Here is a 13,178-nt window from a genome sequence, read left to right as displayed (position 1 = left end):
CAGTGGGAGGGCTGAAGATGGCTAGACATAGGCTTACCTTAAGCACAACACATATAGTTGAGAAATGGTTAGAATAGTTAGTTATAATGTGAGGAGTTTGAATGAGTCAGCAAAAAGGAAGCACTTCGATCTATGCTAAGAGAATCTAAATGTGATATTTACCTATTCAAACAAACACATCTGCTTTCAGCTGACTGGCGACGACTGTGGTCTCACTGGTTTGACCGCCAATATTTTTCTGCAGGGGAGGAGAAAAAAAGCAGGTATGGCGATCCTTTTAGCGACACATTTTGAGGATAAAGTTATTAGTACACAAGCTGAAATCCCGAGGCGCCTTCTCTCACTTCGTATTAAAAATGGGGCACACTACATAACCGTTGCTAACGTGTACACCCCCCACCGAATGTCGGGAACCCTTTATCCTGGATGCAAAAGTACGGGTGATGGAAACTACAGATATGCACATACTCATAAGCGGGCATTTTAATTTGGTAATGGATGCAGCATTGTATCGTTCAGTACAAAGGGTGGGTAACATAGGCGCGCTATCACCACAAGGTTTATGCCAACTAACTCTAAATAACCTTGATGGCACCTGGAGTAAACACCATCTTACAGAGATCCTATTCCCACTACTCGGCAGCACACCAAAAACCTACAATAATTGACCTTTTCTTCACCACTCATCCTTAGAATCCTATATCCAAGAAATAGAAATTGGAGTGGTGGCACCGTTGGATCATTCCCCCGTCTACATCAGATTGAGCCTACCCACATCAACTCACAAACACCGCGCTTGGCGTCTGAATCTTAAAATTCGTACATACAATTCCGTAATCTCTGTGATTACGGAGAATTAAAAGCTTTCTTGGGATTGAATGACACACCGACAACCCAATTGTGCTCTTATGGGACACCTTAAAAGCTGTCATACGAGATCACATTATTAGCATTGTGGCCCGTTTCAGAGGGAAGGATCAAAGAACTGAAGGGTCTATATAAAAAAACAGGGATGAACCAAGTTCGCCGCAGGCTTAATATAGCAACACATTTTGAGGATAAAGTTATTAGTATGCAAGCTGAAATCCCGGGTCGCCTTCTCTCACTTCGTATTACAAACTGGGCACACTACATATGTATTTATTTATTTATTTACTGAGTTTTATATAGCGCTAGCTGGACCCGAAGGTATCAGAGCGCTTTACATTGTGAGAAACAGCAAGTTACAACAATCGTCATTAATACATGAAACAAGCAAATTAGAAGGTGAACGCAAAGATCATGGGCAGCAGAGAGGGGGAAGGCTGAATCAGGGAAAGACTAGAAGGATAGAAGGGGGGGGAGAACCAGAGGAGGGAGGGGGTTTAGGCAGAGCAGGCAGAAAGAGAAAGACGTTACCTCAAGGGAAAAGAAAAATATAGCGACGAAAAGGGTGAGTTCAGGGTATAGTAATTGGGAGCAAGATTAGCGTGGAATTAATAGGTATGGTGGACGAGAATTAAGAAGGAGGGGAGAGAGGAAGAAAGGGACAACATTAATAATATGGAAGCGGGAGAGGGGATAGGAGGGAGCCAGGAGGGAGACTGAGTAAAGGTAGACCAGGGGGAGGGGGATAAACTCTGAGGATCGTCGAAGTGGGAGCAGAGGAGTGCCGAGGGATCATGGATAGTCCACAACAAAATGGCTGGCGAGTCAAAAGTCAGAGGGACAAAAAGTCCCCGATACCTACCGGGGAGTAAAAATTCAATGCAGAAAAGGGGGGTGAAGTCAAAGATGGGTGTGTAGATCCAATGTCAAAGGCAGGTGGCCGGGAACAGAAGAATGCAGTGGCTCCGGATCCCTGGGGCATCGGCGGTGGCAGTCCACCCAGCATTGCTCTCTCTCCCCCATACCAGTAAAGGGCTCCCAGGCCATAGCAGACAAGATCAAAGTAGAGAAACCTCTGCAAGTACTGCCAGTATGGTGGATAGCGAGGCAGCAGCGTGAGATAGGAGAAAGAGTTTTCCGGGATGGAAGACTGCAGGCAGGAAAGCAGGTACAACGGGGCAAGCAGAGCCGCAACACTCAACATCGGAAAGGCAGGAAGTTGCGGCCCGGTGGAAAGAGGGACTGTACCGTAGAGATGAATCTCGTCCCCGTTCAAATTTTCGCTTTTAGAGGCCATTGCGATGGTAAAAAACGCTGCATCCAGGCTGGTAGGAAGATCAGGAATCCACGTAAATTATTTGTGAGGGAGGCAGCAGGGGGAGAAAAACTGAGGTAACGGGACGGAGCCTGACTTGTCCCGATGTCCAGGAGGGAAGAGACGGACGCCAGAGGACCAGGGCCAGTCTCCTCAATAGCCGAACCAGGCGGCTCCTCTGGGCATCGGCCATTTCATCTCAGAGTCCCGGAGGTTTGGGGATCAATCGGTCGCCATCTGGAGCCTGCCGACGTTTACAGATAATTTCGCCGAGGCTGATCTTATATCAGCAGTCCATAGCAATTCGATTCCAAGGGCAATAGGAGGGGTGGAGGAATATTACATAACCGTTGCTAACGTGTACATCCCCCAACAAATATCAGGAACCCTTTATCCTGGATGCAATAGGACGGGTGATGGAAACTACAGATATGCACGTACTCATAAGCGGCAGCACTCCAAACACCTACAATAATCGACCTTTTCTTCACCACTCGTCCTTAGAATCCTATATCCAAGAAATAGAAATTGGAGTGGTGGCACTGTTGGATCATTCCCCTGTCTACATCACATTGAGCCTACCCACATCAACTCACAAACACCGCACTTGGCGTCTGAATCTTAAAATTCTTACATACAAGTCCGTGATCTCTGCGATTACGGAAGAATTGAAAGCTTTCTTGGGAATAAATGACACACCGACAACCCAATTGTGCTCTTATGGGACACCTTAAAAGCTGTCATACGGGATCACATTATTAGCATTATGGCCCGTTTCTATAAGGAGAGACGGGCAAAGCGGACTACATCAGAGGGAAGGATCAAAGAACTGGAGGGTCTATATAAAAGAACAGGGATTAACCAAGTTCGCCGCAGGCTTGTATAGCGCGAAAGGAGCTCAAGGCCTTAGATATGAATAGAGCTGAATATGCCCTATTCGAGATAAAGCAGAAATACTATATGGGAGGGAACAAGGCCAGACGCCTTATGGCCCAGAGGCTCCGAGCACATTCAAATATCCAGAGGGTGACCACAATTGTGAATGCCAGGGGGATAAGCTGGAACAGGATGAGCTGATAGAACAAGAATTCCAACACTTTTACAGGGAATTGTATACAGCGGAAGAATACTCTTCTGCAGAAATAGAAACCCACTTGAGCTGCACACCAACAGATAGGCTGGACCACCAAAATGCCCTTGCCCTCGATAAAGACATACATATCAACGAGTTAATTACTGCAAATTTCCACCTACCGGGTGGGAAGACGCCGGGCACGATGGCTACCGTCCAGAATTTTACAAACTGTTTGCCCCAGTTTTAGCCCATCCTTACCCTGCTATATAATTCCTTTAGCGAATCAGGCATGATACAATGAGATTAGTCACCATTACAGTTCTACCCAAACAGGGCAAAGAACCTACTCAATGTGCATCATATAGACCTATCTCACTACTTAATGTAGATGCAAAGGTTTTCACTACACTCTTAGCTGCGCAACTAGCCCCAATGATTCAGGTCCTCATTGACCCGGACCAAGCCGACACAGAGAATTTGTCATCTTCTAGACAAAGTCCAACAAACTAAGACACCAGCACCACTATTCTCTATTGATGCCGAAAAGGCGTTCAATAGAGTTCATTGGCCATACCTAAAAGCAATTCTATGGTCTATAAGCCTGGGACCCCGATTTATAGGATGGATCCTAGCTGGGTATGCAAATCCTCAGGCATTGGTGCGTGTTAATGGAACAATATCACAGCCTTTCTCTATTGAACGGGGAACCCATAAGGGCTGCCCTATCCCCGCTCTGATTTGCATTATACATGGAGCCATTTGCGGAACGTTTCGGGGGGGAAATGCAGAGATAGTGGGAGTGAAGATGGGAGGTAGGGACAATAAATTGCTGTTTATATGCGGATGATGTCTTTGTGATATTGGCAGACCCCTTTTGCTCTTTATCAAAGCTTGTCTTTGAAGTGGAGCAGTGTCAGGCTTTAAGATCAACGCACAGAAATCGCTACTCCTGAACCTCAGGATATCGGCTCCATAAGTAGACACTATGCAGAATCTTTACCCGTACGCATGGGCTTCACAGGGGGTGACCTACTTGGGCCTTCATATACACCCCACGGTTGAGCAAACGGCAGAGAGCAACCATGGCCGCCTGCAAGCGGGCACATGCAGAGCGGTAAAAATGGAAGGATCATACTTTGTCCTGGCTTGGGAGACTAGCGGCTGTAAAAATTACACTTCTTCCCAAGATACTCTGTTATGCAGACCCTACCTGTGAGAGGCTGGCCTGGCATATGCTCTCCTCTCATTAAATTGGGTTGGGCACCCTTCACCAGTCCAGAAAACTCTCATGATGATTTTAGAGGCGTCAGGACAACCTTTAGAAAGCTATCCAAGTGGTAGCTGTGGAGAGCTCCCGTCAGGCTTAGTCTTGAAGGAGTGTAAAGCAGCTTGTTTTACCAGAATCCAATCTTATTGTATAGATTACATTAAAAGAGAACCACACAGTAGTTATAAAAATGTTTCATTATATAACAATATCTAGTAGGTTACATTATCTCCTACATGGAGATAAACACAAAGCACACAGTACTTGGCCAAAGAAATGACAGTCAGGACCACTAATACAGAGTGGGCCCCTGGGGGGGACCAAAGCATATACTAAAAGAGGTATAAGAACCACGACTCGAGTCAAGACCGAGTCGAGAGGACATAGAATTGCTGGGACCCCAAGGAACCACCAAGGGTGAGTATATAGGGACCCCACGGAGTGTGTGTGCAGTGTGGGAACAAGACTGCGTGCCCCATACAAGTCTATGTGAAAGTCGTGTTGGAATTTGAGGTTAAGGACCCTTCCAAGTGGACTTCAAAGAAACCCCATGGAAGACAGAAGGTTGGATAGCCACTCCACTCGTGGATATTGAGGTATCCAAGTTACCTATCCCAGGGAAGCCGGGTGCATAGGGATGAAGTGGTATCGGAAACCGCCGTCAAACCCAATGGAGGACTTCGAAGAAGAGCCCCTGCTGGAAGGGTGAAAAGTGTCCTTTGGAATCCAAATGTGGCTTCTCATTGAGGAGTACCTGAAAGCAGAGGGGACAGAGTCTGGGTCACTTGGGAGTGGCAAAGGGCTAGGTAAACGAATGCCCACCAATGTCGGGTGTTTCAGGATAGTTGACGGGAGCTTTGACTCGGCAGCCATGGGGACCAGGCGACGTCGAGGGGGACCAGGAGCCAGATGTGAGCTGTCCCACAACGGAGGCGAGTGCTAAGGGGTCTGTGTACAGTGGGAGCACTAACAATACTTGGCAGCGACAACCCACGCAGAAGGTCAAGGATGTGTATGGTTCGGACCAGCAAGGTCCAGGAGACTCACCACACACATGGGAGTCAGAGTAGTCCCCAAGCAAGCAGGGGACCCCACGGAAAGCAAAATTGACCCTCAACTGGACTCACAGGCTAGATTCACGAGAGGACCTCGATCAGCTCTACAAAACAGGCCTCGGTGGTTGAAGATCTTTGCAGGAGAAGTTGCCGGAGGTTGGGGCTACTCAGCGCCCAATGCACTTGTTGTAGAACTGCTAACAAGGACTTGCACTTGCAAAAGTACATGGTGCAGAGAGGTTCGGGTATTGCAGCCCCCACAAGGGATTCTGACCCCAAACTTGGTGAGAGGGCAGCTTGGGCCTCCAGAGACGTAGGAACCCTTCTCCTGTGTTGAAGCCTTTGGAGTCGTAGGAGCTCGGGATCAGCAGACTGGACAGCAGTGTGTTGAGATGCCTGTAAATGCAGGGGAGTGACTCCTTTTCTCCAAGGGAGATTAACTTCAAGCGTCTTGGATGCTCCACAGGTCCTACACGTATCCTGTATAGTGCACAGGCACAGACGATGAAGCAGACTGAGAGGGAGACTAAGTCAGGCCTAAGCGAAGTCCAAAATGCCCAGACGTCGAAGTGTATTGGTTTCTCTTCAGGATCTAAGATCCTTAGATAGGTATGCCCTTAAGTACCCATGGGAGAGGGTTGGAAATATTCAGGGGAGAGTCTGGACATGGGGGAGGTTACTCCCCATGTCCTACCATGTACTTAGCCACAGTGGGAGCCAACTGCTCCCAGGACTGGTTTGAACTGGACTATGCACAGGGACACCAAATGTGCCCCATCATGCAGACGTTCAGTCGCTGGCAAGCACACCCACCCAGTCCTAATACAGTAAGTCCTGTCTGGGAGGTGTCACACCTCCCTGTGAGAGGATGCCTATGGTTCTGCCTTCCCCTGCTCGAGCTTGGCTCAGCAGCAGGAGGGCAGAAATGTCTCTGGTCAGCAAGAACCATGTTGTGCTGTCCGGAGCTAGAAGGCTGGTACCTGGAACACCAGGGAGCCCAAGAAGCACGCTTCTGAGGGGTGGAATCATACCTCCCACACCAGTTACCGGTGTGGGGGAATTATTCCAACATGTTTGATACTAAACACAATAGGGTTTGTTTCAGCCGTTTTAGAGTTGGTCATCACACGGTCGCATAATGCCCCTCTATACTAGTATATGGCTGCTTCACTGACAACCTGGGAGTATAGACTCCGTTGGTTGCAGGGGTGCCTTGCTCATGCAACAACACCCTCTCACTTCGAACCAAGCACCCTGACTTCAGGATTGGAACGGCCTGCTATAGGTTTGACTTAAAGGTTTTAAGTGCAGTGACCCTTAGCTTTAGTAAACCTATATCTTAAGTAAGGGGTGCATGCGCCAACTTACACAGGTTGTAACGGCAGGCCTGTACTTCAATTTTGCATAGCCTTTGTAGAGTGGCATAATACATGTTTAAGCCCATGGGAGGCCTCTTGAGTACCTATGCCCTGGGTACATGGGTACCATAAACTAGGGACTGACAAGGGTAGCCCAGTATCCAGTCTGGAGTGTACCTAAGTACACAACACAACAGTTTAGGGAAAAAGCAGATAGACTGGAGTCCTGAATAGCAGCATCCCAGTCCGACTAGTCAAAAACAGTATTACATTCAGCAAAAGTGGTGGTAACCATAAGAAGCAGATCATACTTTCCTACACTACCCCTCCTCCCCTCAGGCTGTGGGATCTATTGGGAATGGAAGCGGAAAATCAGTTGCTGCGATTCGATAAGATGCGCGGTCCCTGCATTGGCTATTTCAGTAGGGAATTCAGAGAGCTGACTTGTCCGATTTACTTTCGCACGATTCACCCGAAACCTCAGGAAACCTCTCCCCCAGAACAGAGTTAGGACACCTAAGGTCTCCGAAACAGTTTACACCAGCATTAGTTAGTATAAAAGCCTTAATGTATGACACCAAAGAGCACTGACAGCCTACCCGGTACTCTCCCCCAATGGCCCCCTCTTTTCCTTTCTATTAATGGTTTGTTTTTCTTTCTTCTTTGGAAATGTATTATTTCAGATTTTGCTCCCTTGCATCCCTTTTTGCCTCACCGGCCTATGGTTGTAGGTGAGAGTATTTGTATTGTATCTCTTCTTAAAATTGCTATGATATTTTTTTCCTATTGAATCTCTTATAAAACCAATAAAAAGTCTTAAACATAAAATAATAATCAAAATCTTTCCTTCAAGTGTTCTTTATAATAAAAATCTTGCAAAAGTTAATTTCAATCAGACTACATTTCCTGTTTTAGTTTTTTATTGTCTTTTCTTTCAGCTTTGCTTTTTAGTCTTTTTTTTTTTTTTCTTTCAAGGCAGTACTTCTTTAGATTCTATCTCACTTTCAGTTTGGCTCAAACTTGTATTTGCCGGATTCTCTATTAATTTGTAATCTCTAATTCTGCTACTTCATCTTTTTCAGATACTGCAGCTATATACAACCATTAAGGTGAGTCATGCTTTCTTTTTGGTATATTCCTTGGTAATCCTTTGGCCATAGGTTCACTAGTTTCAGTCTGTCTCAGGTTTTTTAACTGGCACAATGTTTTCTCTTGCAATTTCTTCTTCATTTCTTTGAAATATCTTCTTCAGCTTTTCTCTGTTCAGCAGCAGTCCATCCGATGCTCTTTACTGTCCAAGGAACATAGGGCCCGATGTATATATTGGTGGTATGTATACTCCATCGCAACGGAGCCAATACCTAGGCCCTCCCTATTTAAATGTGATCAGTTTGGCCATGGCACAAACTTCTTGGCCTCCACTGTGACCAAACTTTTACAATGGCCTTGGAGATTAATGGCCATCTAAAAAATGGCTACATGTCCGCTTGCCCAATTTAGATGGGTGGACATGCAGTAATTGTTTTACTGTACCTTACCACCTGTTAAAACCCGGGGCTAAGAAACAGTAAGACAATTATAATGCTCCCCCACCACGGGAGAAGACTCCCATGGAGAGGGGAGCATTATATTTTTTCTTTTAAAAAAAGAATCCTGTTTAAGGATTTTTTTTTTTAAATGAAAAAAAGAATGACTCTGGGCCACAGGGCTGCATCTTGCTATTGCAGCCCTGTGCATACAGTAATATGCATTGGCGGAACCCTCTGCCCTGTTTCTAAACTGGGCCTCAGAAGTTTCAGGTTCTAAATCATTACTTTTACAACCTGAAATTAAGATTGTATCACTCCATTACTTGTATTGTTACCAGTTTCAAAGTGTTCACCCCCCCATCTCTGGATCCATGCTGTGAACTTGAGCTTGACTTTCTGCTCCACTCTGCCCTTTTCTCTGTGGAGTTTTGTCCCTACCAGCTTCTGCCACTCTTGCTCCCTTTGTGTGAGCAGCAAGGATCCACTACGGCACATATCACCAAAGTGCTTGTCGTCAAGATCACCCGTTAAGAACTGTTCCAGTTCTTCTCCAGGCAGCTCTTCTAGACCTGTTTTCCAACTGCAATCCAATCACCTATGCTCAAGCAGTGGCAGGGAATAGCTTTTCTTTCTTCAGTTGCCACATTCACCTGATGAGGCATATTTTGCCAGATCAGCCAGGCCTTTGCTGCAATCTAGCACAATATCAGTTATTGAAATAAGTGCAGCTGACATAACACAGGCAAGCTACATTGCTCTCCTGACAACTTCATGGGAGACAAACTAGTCTTTCTGTCACATGTACGTCCAGTTTGCCCTTTCAACAACACCAGAAGATTGTGGACTATAGCTGTAAAGGAAGTTCTGCTTCATCTGGAATGCAGTATGGATGATTTGCAAAACCTAATTTTTGAAGTCCATGTAGAAATGAGAACTCAAACTGTGGAATTCATTCCCTCAACAAAAATTTGGTAACTGTATGGCTGGCTGATCTCCGGGTGGGATAAACCTCAACCTATTCTCAAAACAGTCAGACCATCACTAAGATGCACTTTTGGCCTTGTAGTTCTGCATGTCTGCCTGGAGGCTTGCAAAAAGGGCCCTCTGATTTGCCTATATGATTCATGAATGTAACAGTCTTTTTTTTCCCCTTGATTATTTAACTTGCACACCATGCACCATCTACAAACCTCCTCAGCAACATTTTGAAATTTAGTTTTTTTCCAAATACTTTTTAAATATTCTGATCAGACCATCTCTTACTGCATGCGACTTACCATGCAAGTATTTACATATTGGGTAGAGCATCGAATCTGGAAGGACATATTTATTTTTAGCATTTACATACAAATCCTGTTTTTCTTGTAAACCAATGTATCAGTTCTTTTTCTCTGCATCTGGTGAATTTTGTGGCCCCCTCAGCTCACTCAATTAATGAAGAAAAAGTTCATGTGATCTGCATTTTGTACTGCACTTATTCTTGAGTCATTATCCTCACTTGACTGCACGACTGTCTCCTCTTGTAATCCACAGTACTTTACCACCTGGTTTGTGTACTTGTTTCCAAATGTTACTAGATCTTTACCAGGTTTATAGACCACACACTTGCCCTCTGCAATCTCCTTTGGCTTCTGTAAAGCTTTCAAAAATCCAGTATGTAAGCATTACTCTTTACTGGGGCTCCATAGGAGGTCTTAAAACTCCTTTTGGTCCAGAGTTGGCCAAAATAATGCACAACTCCAAAACCATACTGACTAGTATTGAACTCGAACTCCAAAACCATACTGGCTGGCTGTGGGAATCAATCCATTGACATTTTCCAACCAGGAACAAGCTTTTGTCCATCCAACCAACTCTTCCACTTGCACTAAAGTTACTTTTGCAGAGAAGATGCTTCCGAGGTCTCTGAAACGGTACATACTGCATAGGGTGCTCTCAGTGTTGCATATTGGTCTCGCAAATTGGAACCATCAACAAATATTGTCCGATCAGCCATTTACAGAGGTTTTCTTCCCAACTGTCACCTTCAGTCAATCCTGTTCAGGTTCAATTTCAACATCAAATTTCCTGTCCTCTCAAATCTTTTCTGAAATAGGAAGTAGTGTTTCTGGATTCAAAGTACTACACCTCTTGATTGTCATGTTTTCAGCTGCAAGTATCACTTGCTCATGTGTCAACCTCTTACTGGTATGTTGCTGAGTTATCGTTCTTGTCAACAAGATCCCTACTGAGTGTGGAACATAAACAATTAATGTATGACCCATCACAGTTCCTTCACTCTGTTCAGTGGTAGTACAAACAGCTGCAACCGATCTCAAACAACCTGGAATACTTACTACAACTGGATCCAATATGGCTTACAAAGCACATTAAATCACTGTGCCTTCGAGTCAGAATCTAAAGTACACATCCGCCTTTTTCATGACAATATAGATAAAATGTTAAACTGTAATAAAGCATCCCGAGTGTGGGCACTTGACAGACTATTTCAGCTCTTCAAATGCATTAGGACGTTCCTTGTCAAATGGTCCTGGATCTTGAATGTCCCCACGTGTCAACCTTACTAAAGGTTTTGCAATCAAGGTAAGGTATGGAATCCACTTATTACAATAGCCAACAAATCCAAGAAACATCAGAGCCTCCCTCAGGCAGCTGGCTCATTTTCAAAGTTGCAGAAACTCATTATTTTTAGACTTTCCTCACATATTCAGAGTGGTGTCCAAGACAAATCACTTCTTTCTTCCAGTACTACATTGTAGTTGGAGAAACCTTATGTTCTTTCACAGCCAGATAATTCTATATGGCTATTGTATCACACTTGCAGTCTTCCTTTGTCTTGGATGAGACCCGAAGGTCATCTATGTACTGCAGTAATACCGAATTGCAGGGCAGCTTCAAACTCTCTAGGCCTTCTTCAGAATTCGGCTAACAATCAAAGGGCTTTAAGTATACCATTGATTCTACACCACACGATAACTGTATTCAGAATGTAAAACGCAAAAAGAAAGATTTCTCTGGCAAAGAAATTGAGAAGAACGCTTGGCATAAATTGTTGACTGTATACCATTGTGCATCGTAAAGCATTTTTAACAAAACAAGTGTTGGATTCTGTACCACTGGAAAACATGGAATCTCAACCTTATTAATCTTTTGGAGATCTTGCACGATTTTCCAATTTGCCATTCAGCTTTTTAATTCTCGTCACAAGGACTACCAAGTATTTCCCGTAAGATTACCTGCTGAATTTTTTTTTTAAATCAATTTTGTTTCTGCGCTTGCACGGTCTAGTTCTAAGGAATATTGCATCTGGTTTGACTTTTATTTTAACTGGCTCTGCTCTTTTGATCAGTCCAATTTCTTTTCCAGAAATATCTCCTACCTCATCTTTGACAGTATGTCGCAAATCCAGAGGCCGGCATTCTTTTGTCATGGTTGGAAATAATTGTTTATTTTAAACACCAAATCCTCATCTTGTGTCTCAACTGCAATACCATTTGGTGTGCAGTAGATCACAAAATTCATTTTTCAGAGACAGTCCCTTTGCAATAAGTTCACAGGACTTAAATCTCATGAAATAAGTGGGTGCTTGTTTTCCATCTGACCAGTTTAACCTGGGACATCTGCCGGTAATAGTTTGATTGCTGATCTCTATAAATTGGACTTCTCTTCCTGAGAGGAGTTGGTTTAGGACTCTCACAGAACGATCTGTAAAACGGTAGCCCTTGTATCAATCATTAACAAAACTGGATGGCCATTGACTTCTCTGTCAACATATGGGCCTCTTTGGTCTAGCGCCAGGACTGCTCAAAGTATGCAATCTTCCTCTCCCACAGGCAGCGTCATTGTGAACTGGTCCCAGCCAACGCATCATTCAGTAGCAATGGATTATATTTATACCATGCACAATAAAGCATTTTCTCGTGTTTTGCTCCACCAGTGGGGTTGAAGGCATCGAAATACATAATGATTTCTGACTCTGCACATTCTACTCAGAATTTTACATATTCGGGACAATCCCATTTCTTCTAATCTCTCAAACAACCTCCAATTGAATCCTATTTGGGTTCTGATTACACTTCCTCTTCCAGTGCTTAAACTTCCCCCAGAAGTGACAAGCAGTGTTCTTCATCATCATTTCAACATTCACATTCATGTCTTCATTGTTTATCATCCCTCTTCCACTACCTTGCATCTGCATCACTCTATTTCTCATTTACACACCTTTAATTTGATTCATTCCAGGCTGAAAAAAGTTTATATGTGAATTAATTTGGTCTGGTCTCTCTCTCAAATTGCTTAGTCTGGGCAACCATCAGCTTCTCCTTGAGCTTCTTCTGCTTTGCATCAAAATAAACACTACAATATTCTGATGGCACCAAGATCTCATCCATGATCTTTGTCTGCCAACAACATTCATTCTGCTGAATGTGATTAATGAGCCTAGGCCTCAAACCCATCACAAAAGCAGACGCAAATCTACTGACGCCACTTTTCCCAGGGTCATCTTAAAAATATGCGTATGTGTCTCACAAGCACGCACTGACTCCTCCAGCTCTTGTGAAGTTCTCAAAATCTTTAACAAAGTTATATCCTTCCCTGGAAGGCTCAAGCACCTTTTTTCCTTTGTCACAGAATGGGGACATGGGATGGTTGGTGAGCAGTCTGCAGTTAGATAATGAATCTATCAAAAAAAGCATTACCGAAGGTAAGTA

At 44.3% G+C, this 13,178-nt stretch overlaps 1 protein-coding gene across 1 annotated transcript in view; it reads left to right on the top strand.

Annotated features, from left to right (window-relative positions):
- The window catches only part of LOC144821549 (uncharacterized), a 130,103-nt gene that overhangs the window by 106,213 nt on the left and 10,712 nt on the right, over positions 1–13,178 (top strand). Inside the window, exon 5 of the mRNA XM_078678724.1 lies at positions 8,020–8,046. Coding sequence (XP_078534850.1) covers positions 8,020–8,046 — 27 coding nt within the window. The remainder of the gene's footprint in view (positions 1–8,019; positions 8,047–13,178) is intronic.

Source organism: Lissotriton helveticus, chromosome 2_2 (assembly GCF_964261635.1).
Source record: "Lissotriton helveticus chromosome 2_2, aLisHel1.1, whole genome shotgun sequence".
Lineage (NCBI taxonomy): Eukaryota > Metazoa > Chordata > Amphibia > Caudata > Salamandridae > Lissotriton > Lissotriton helveticus.
This window is presented reverse-complemented; position numbering and strand designations above follow the sequence as displayed.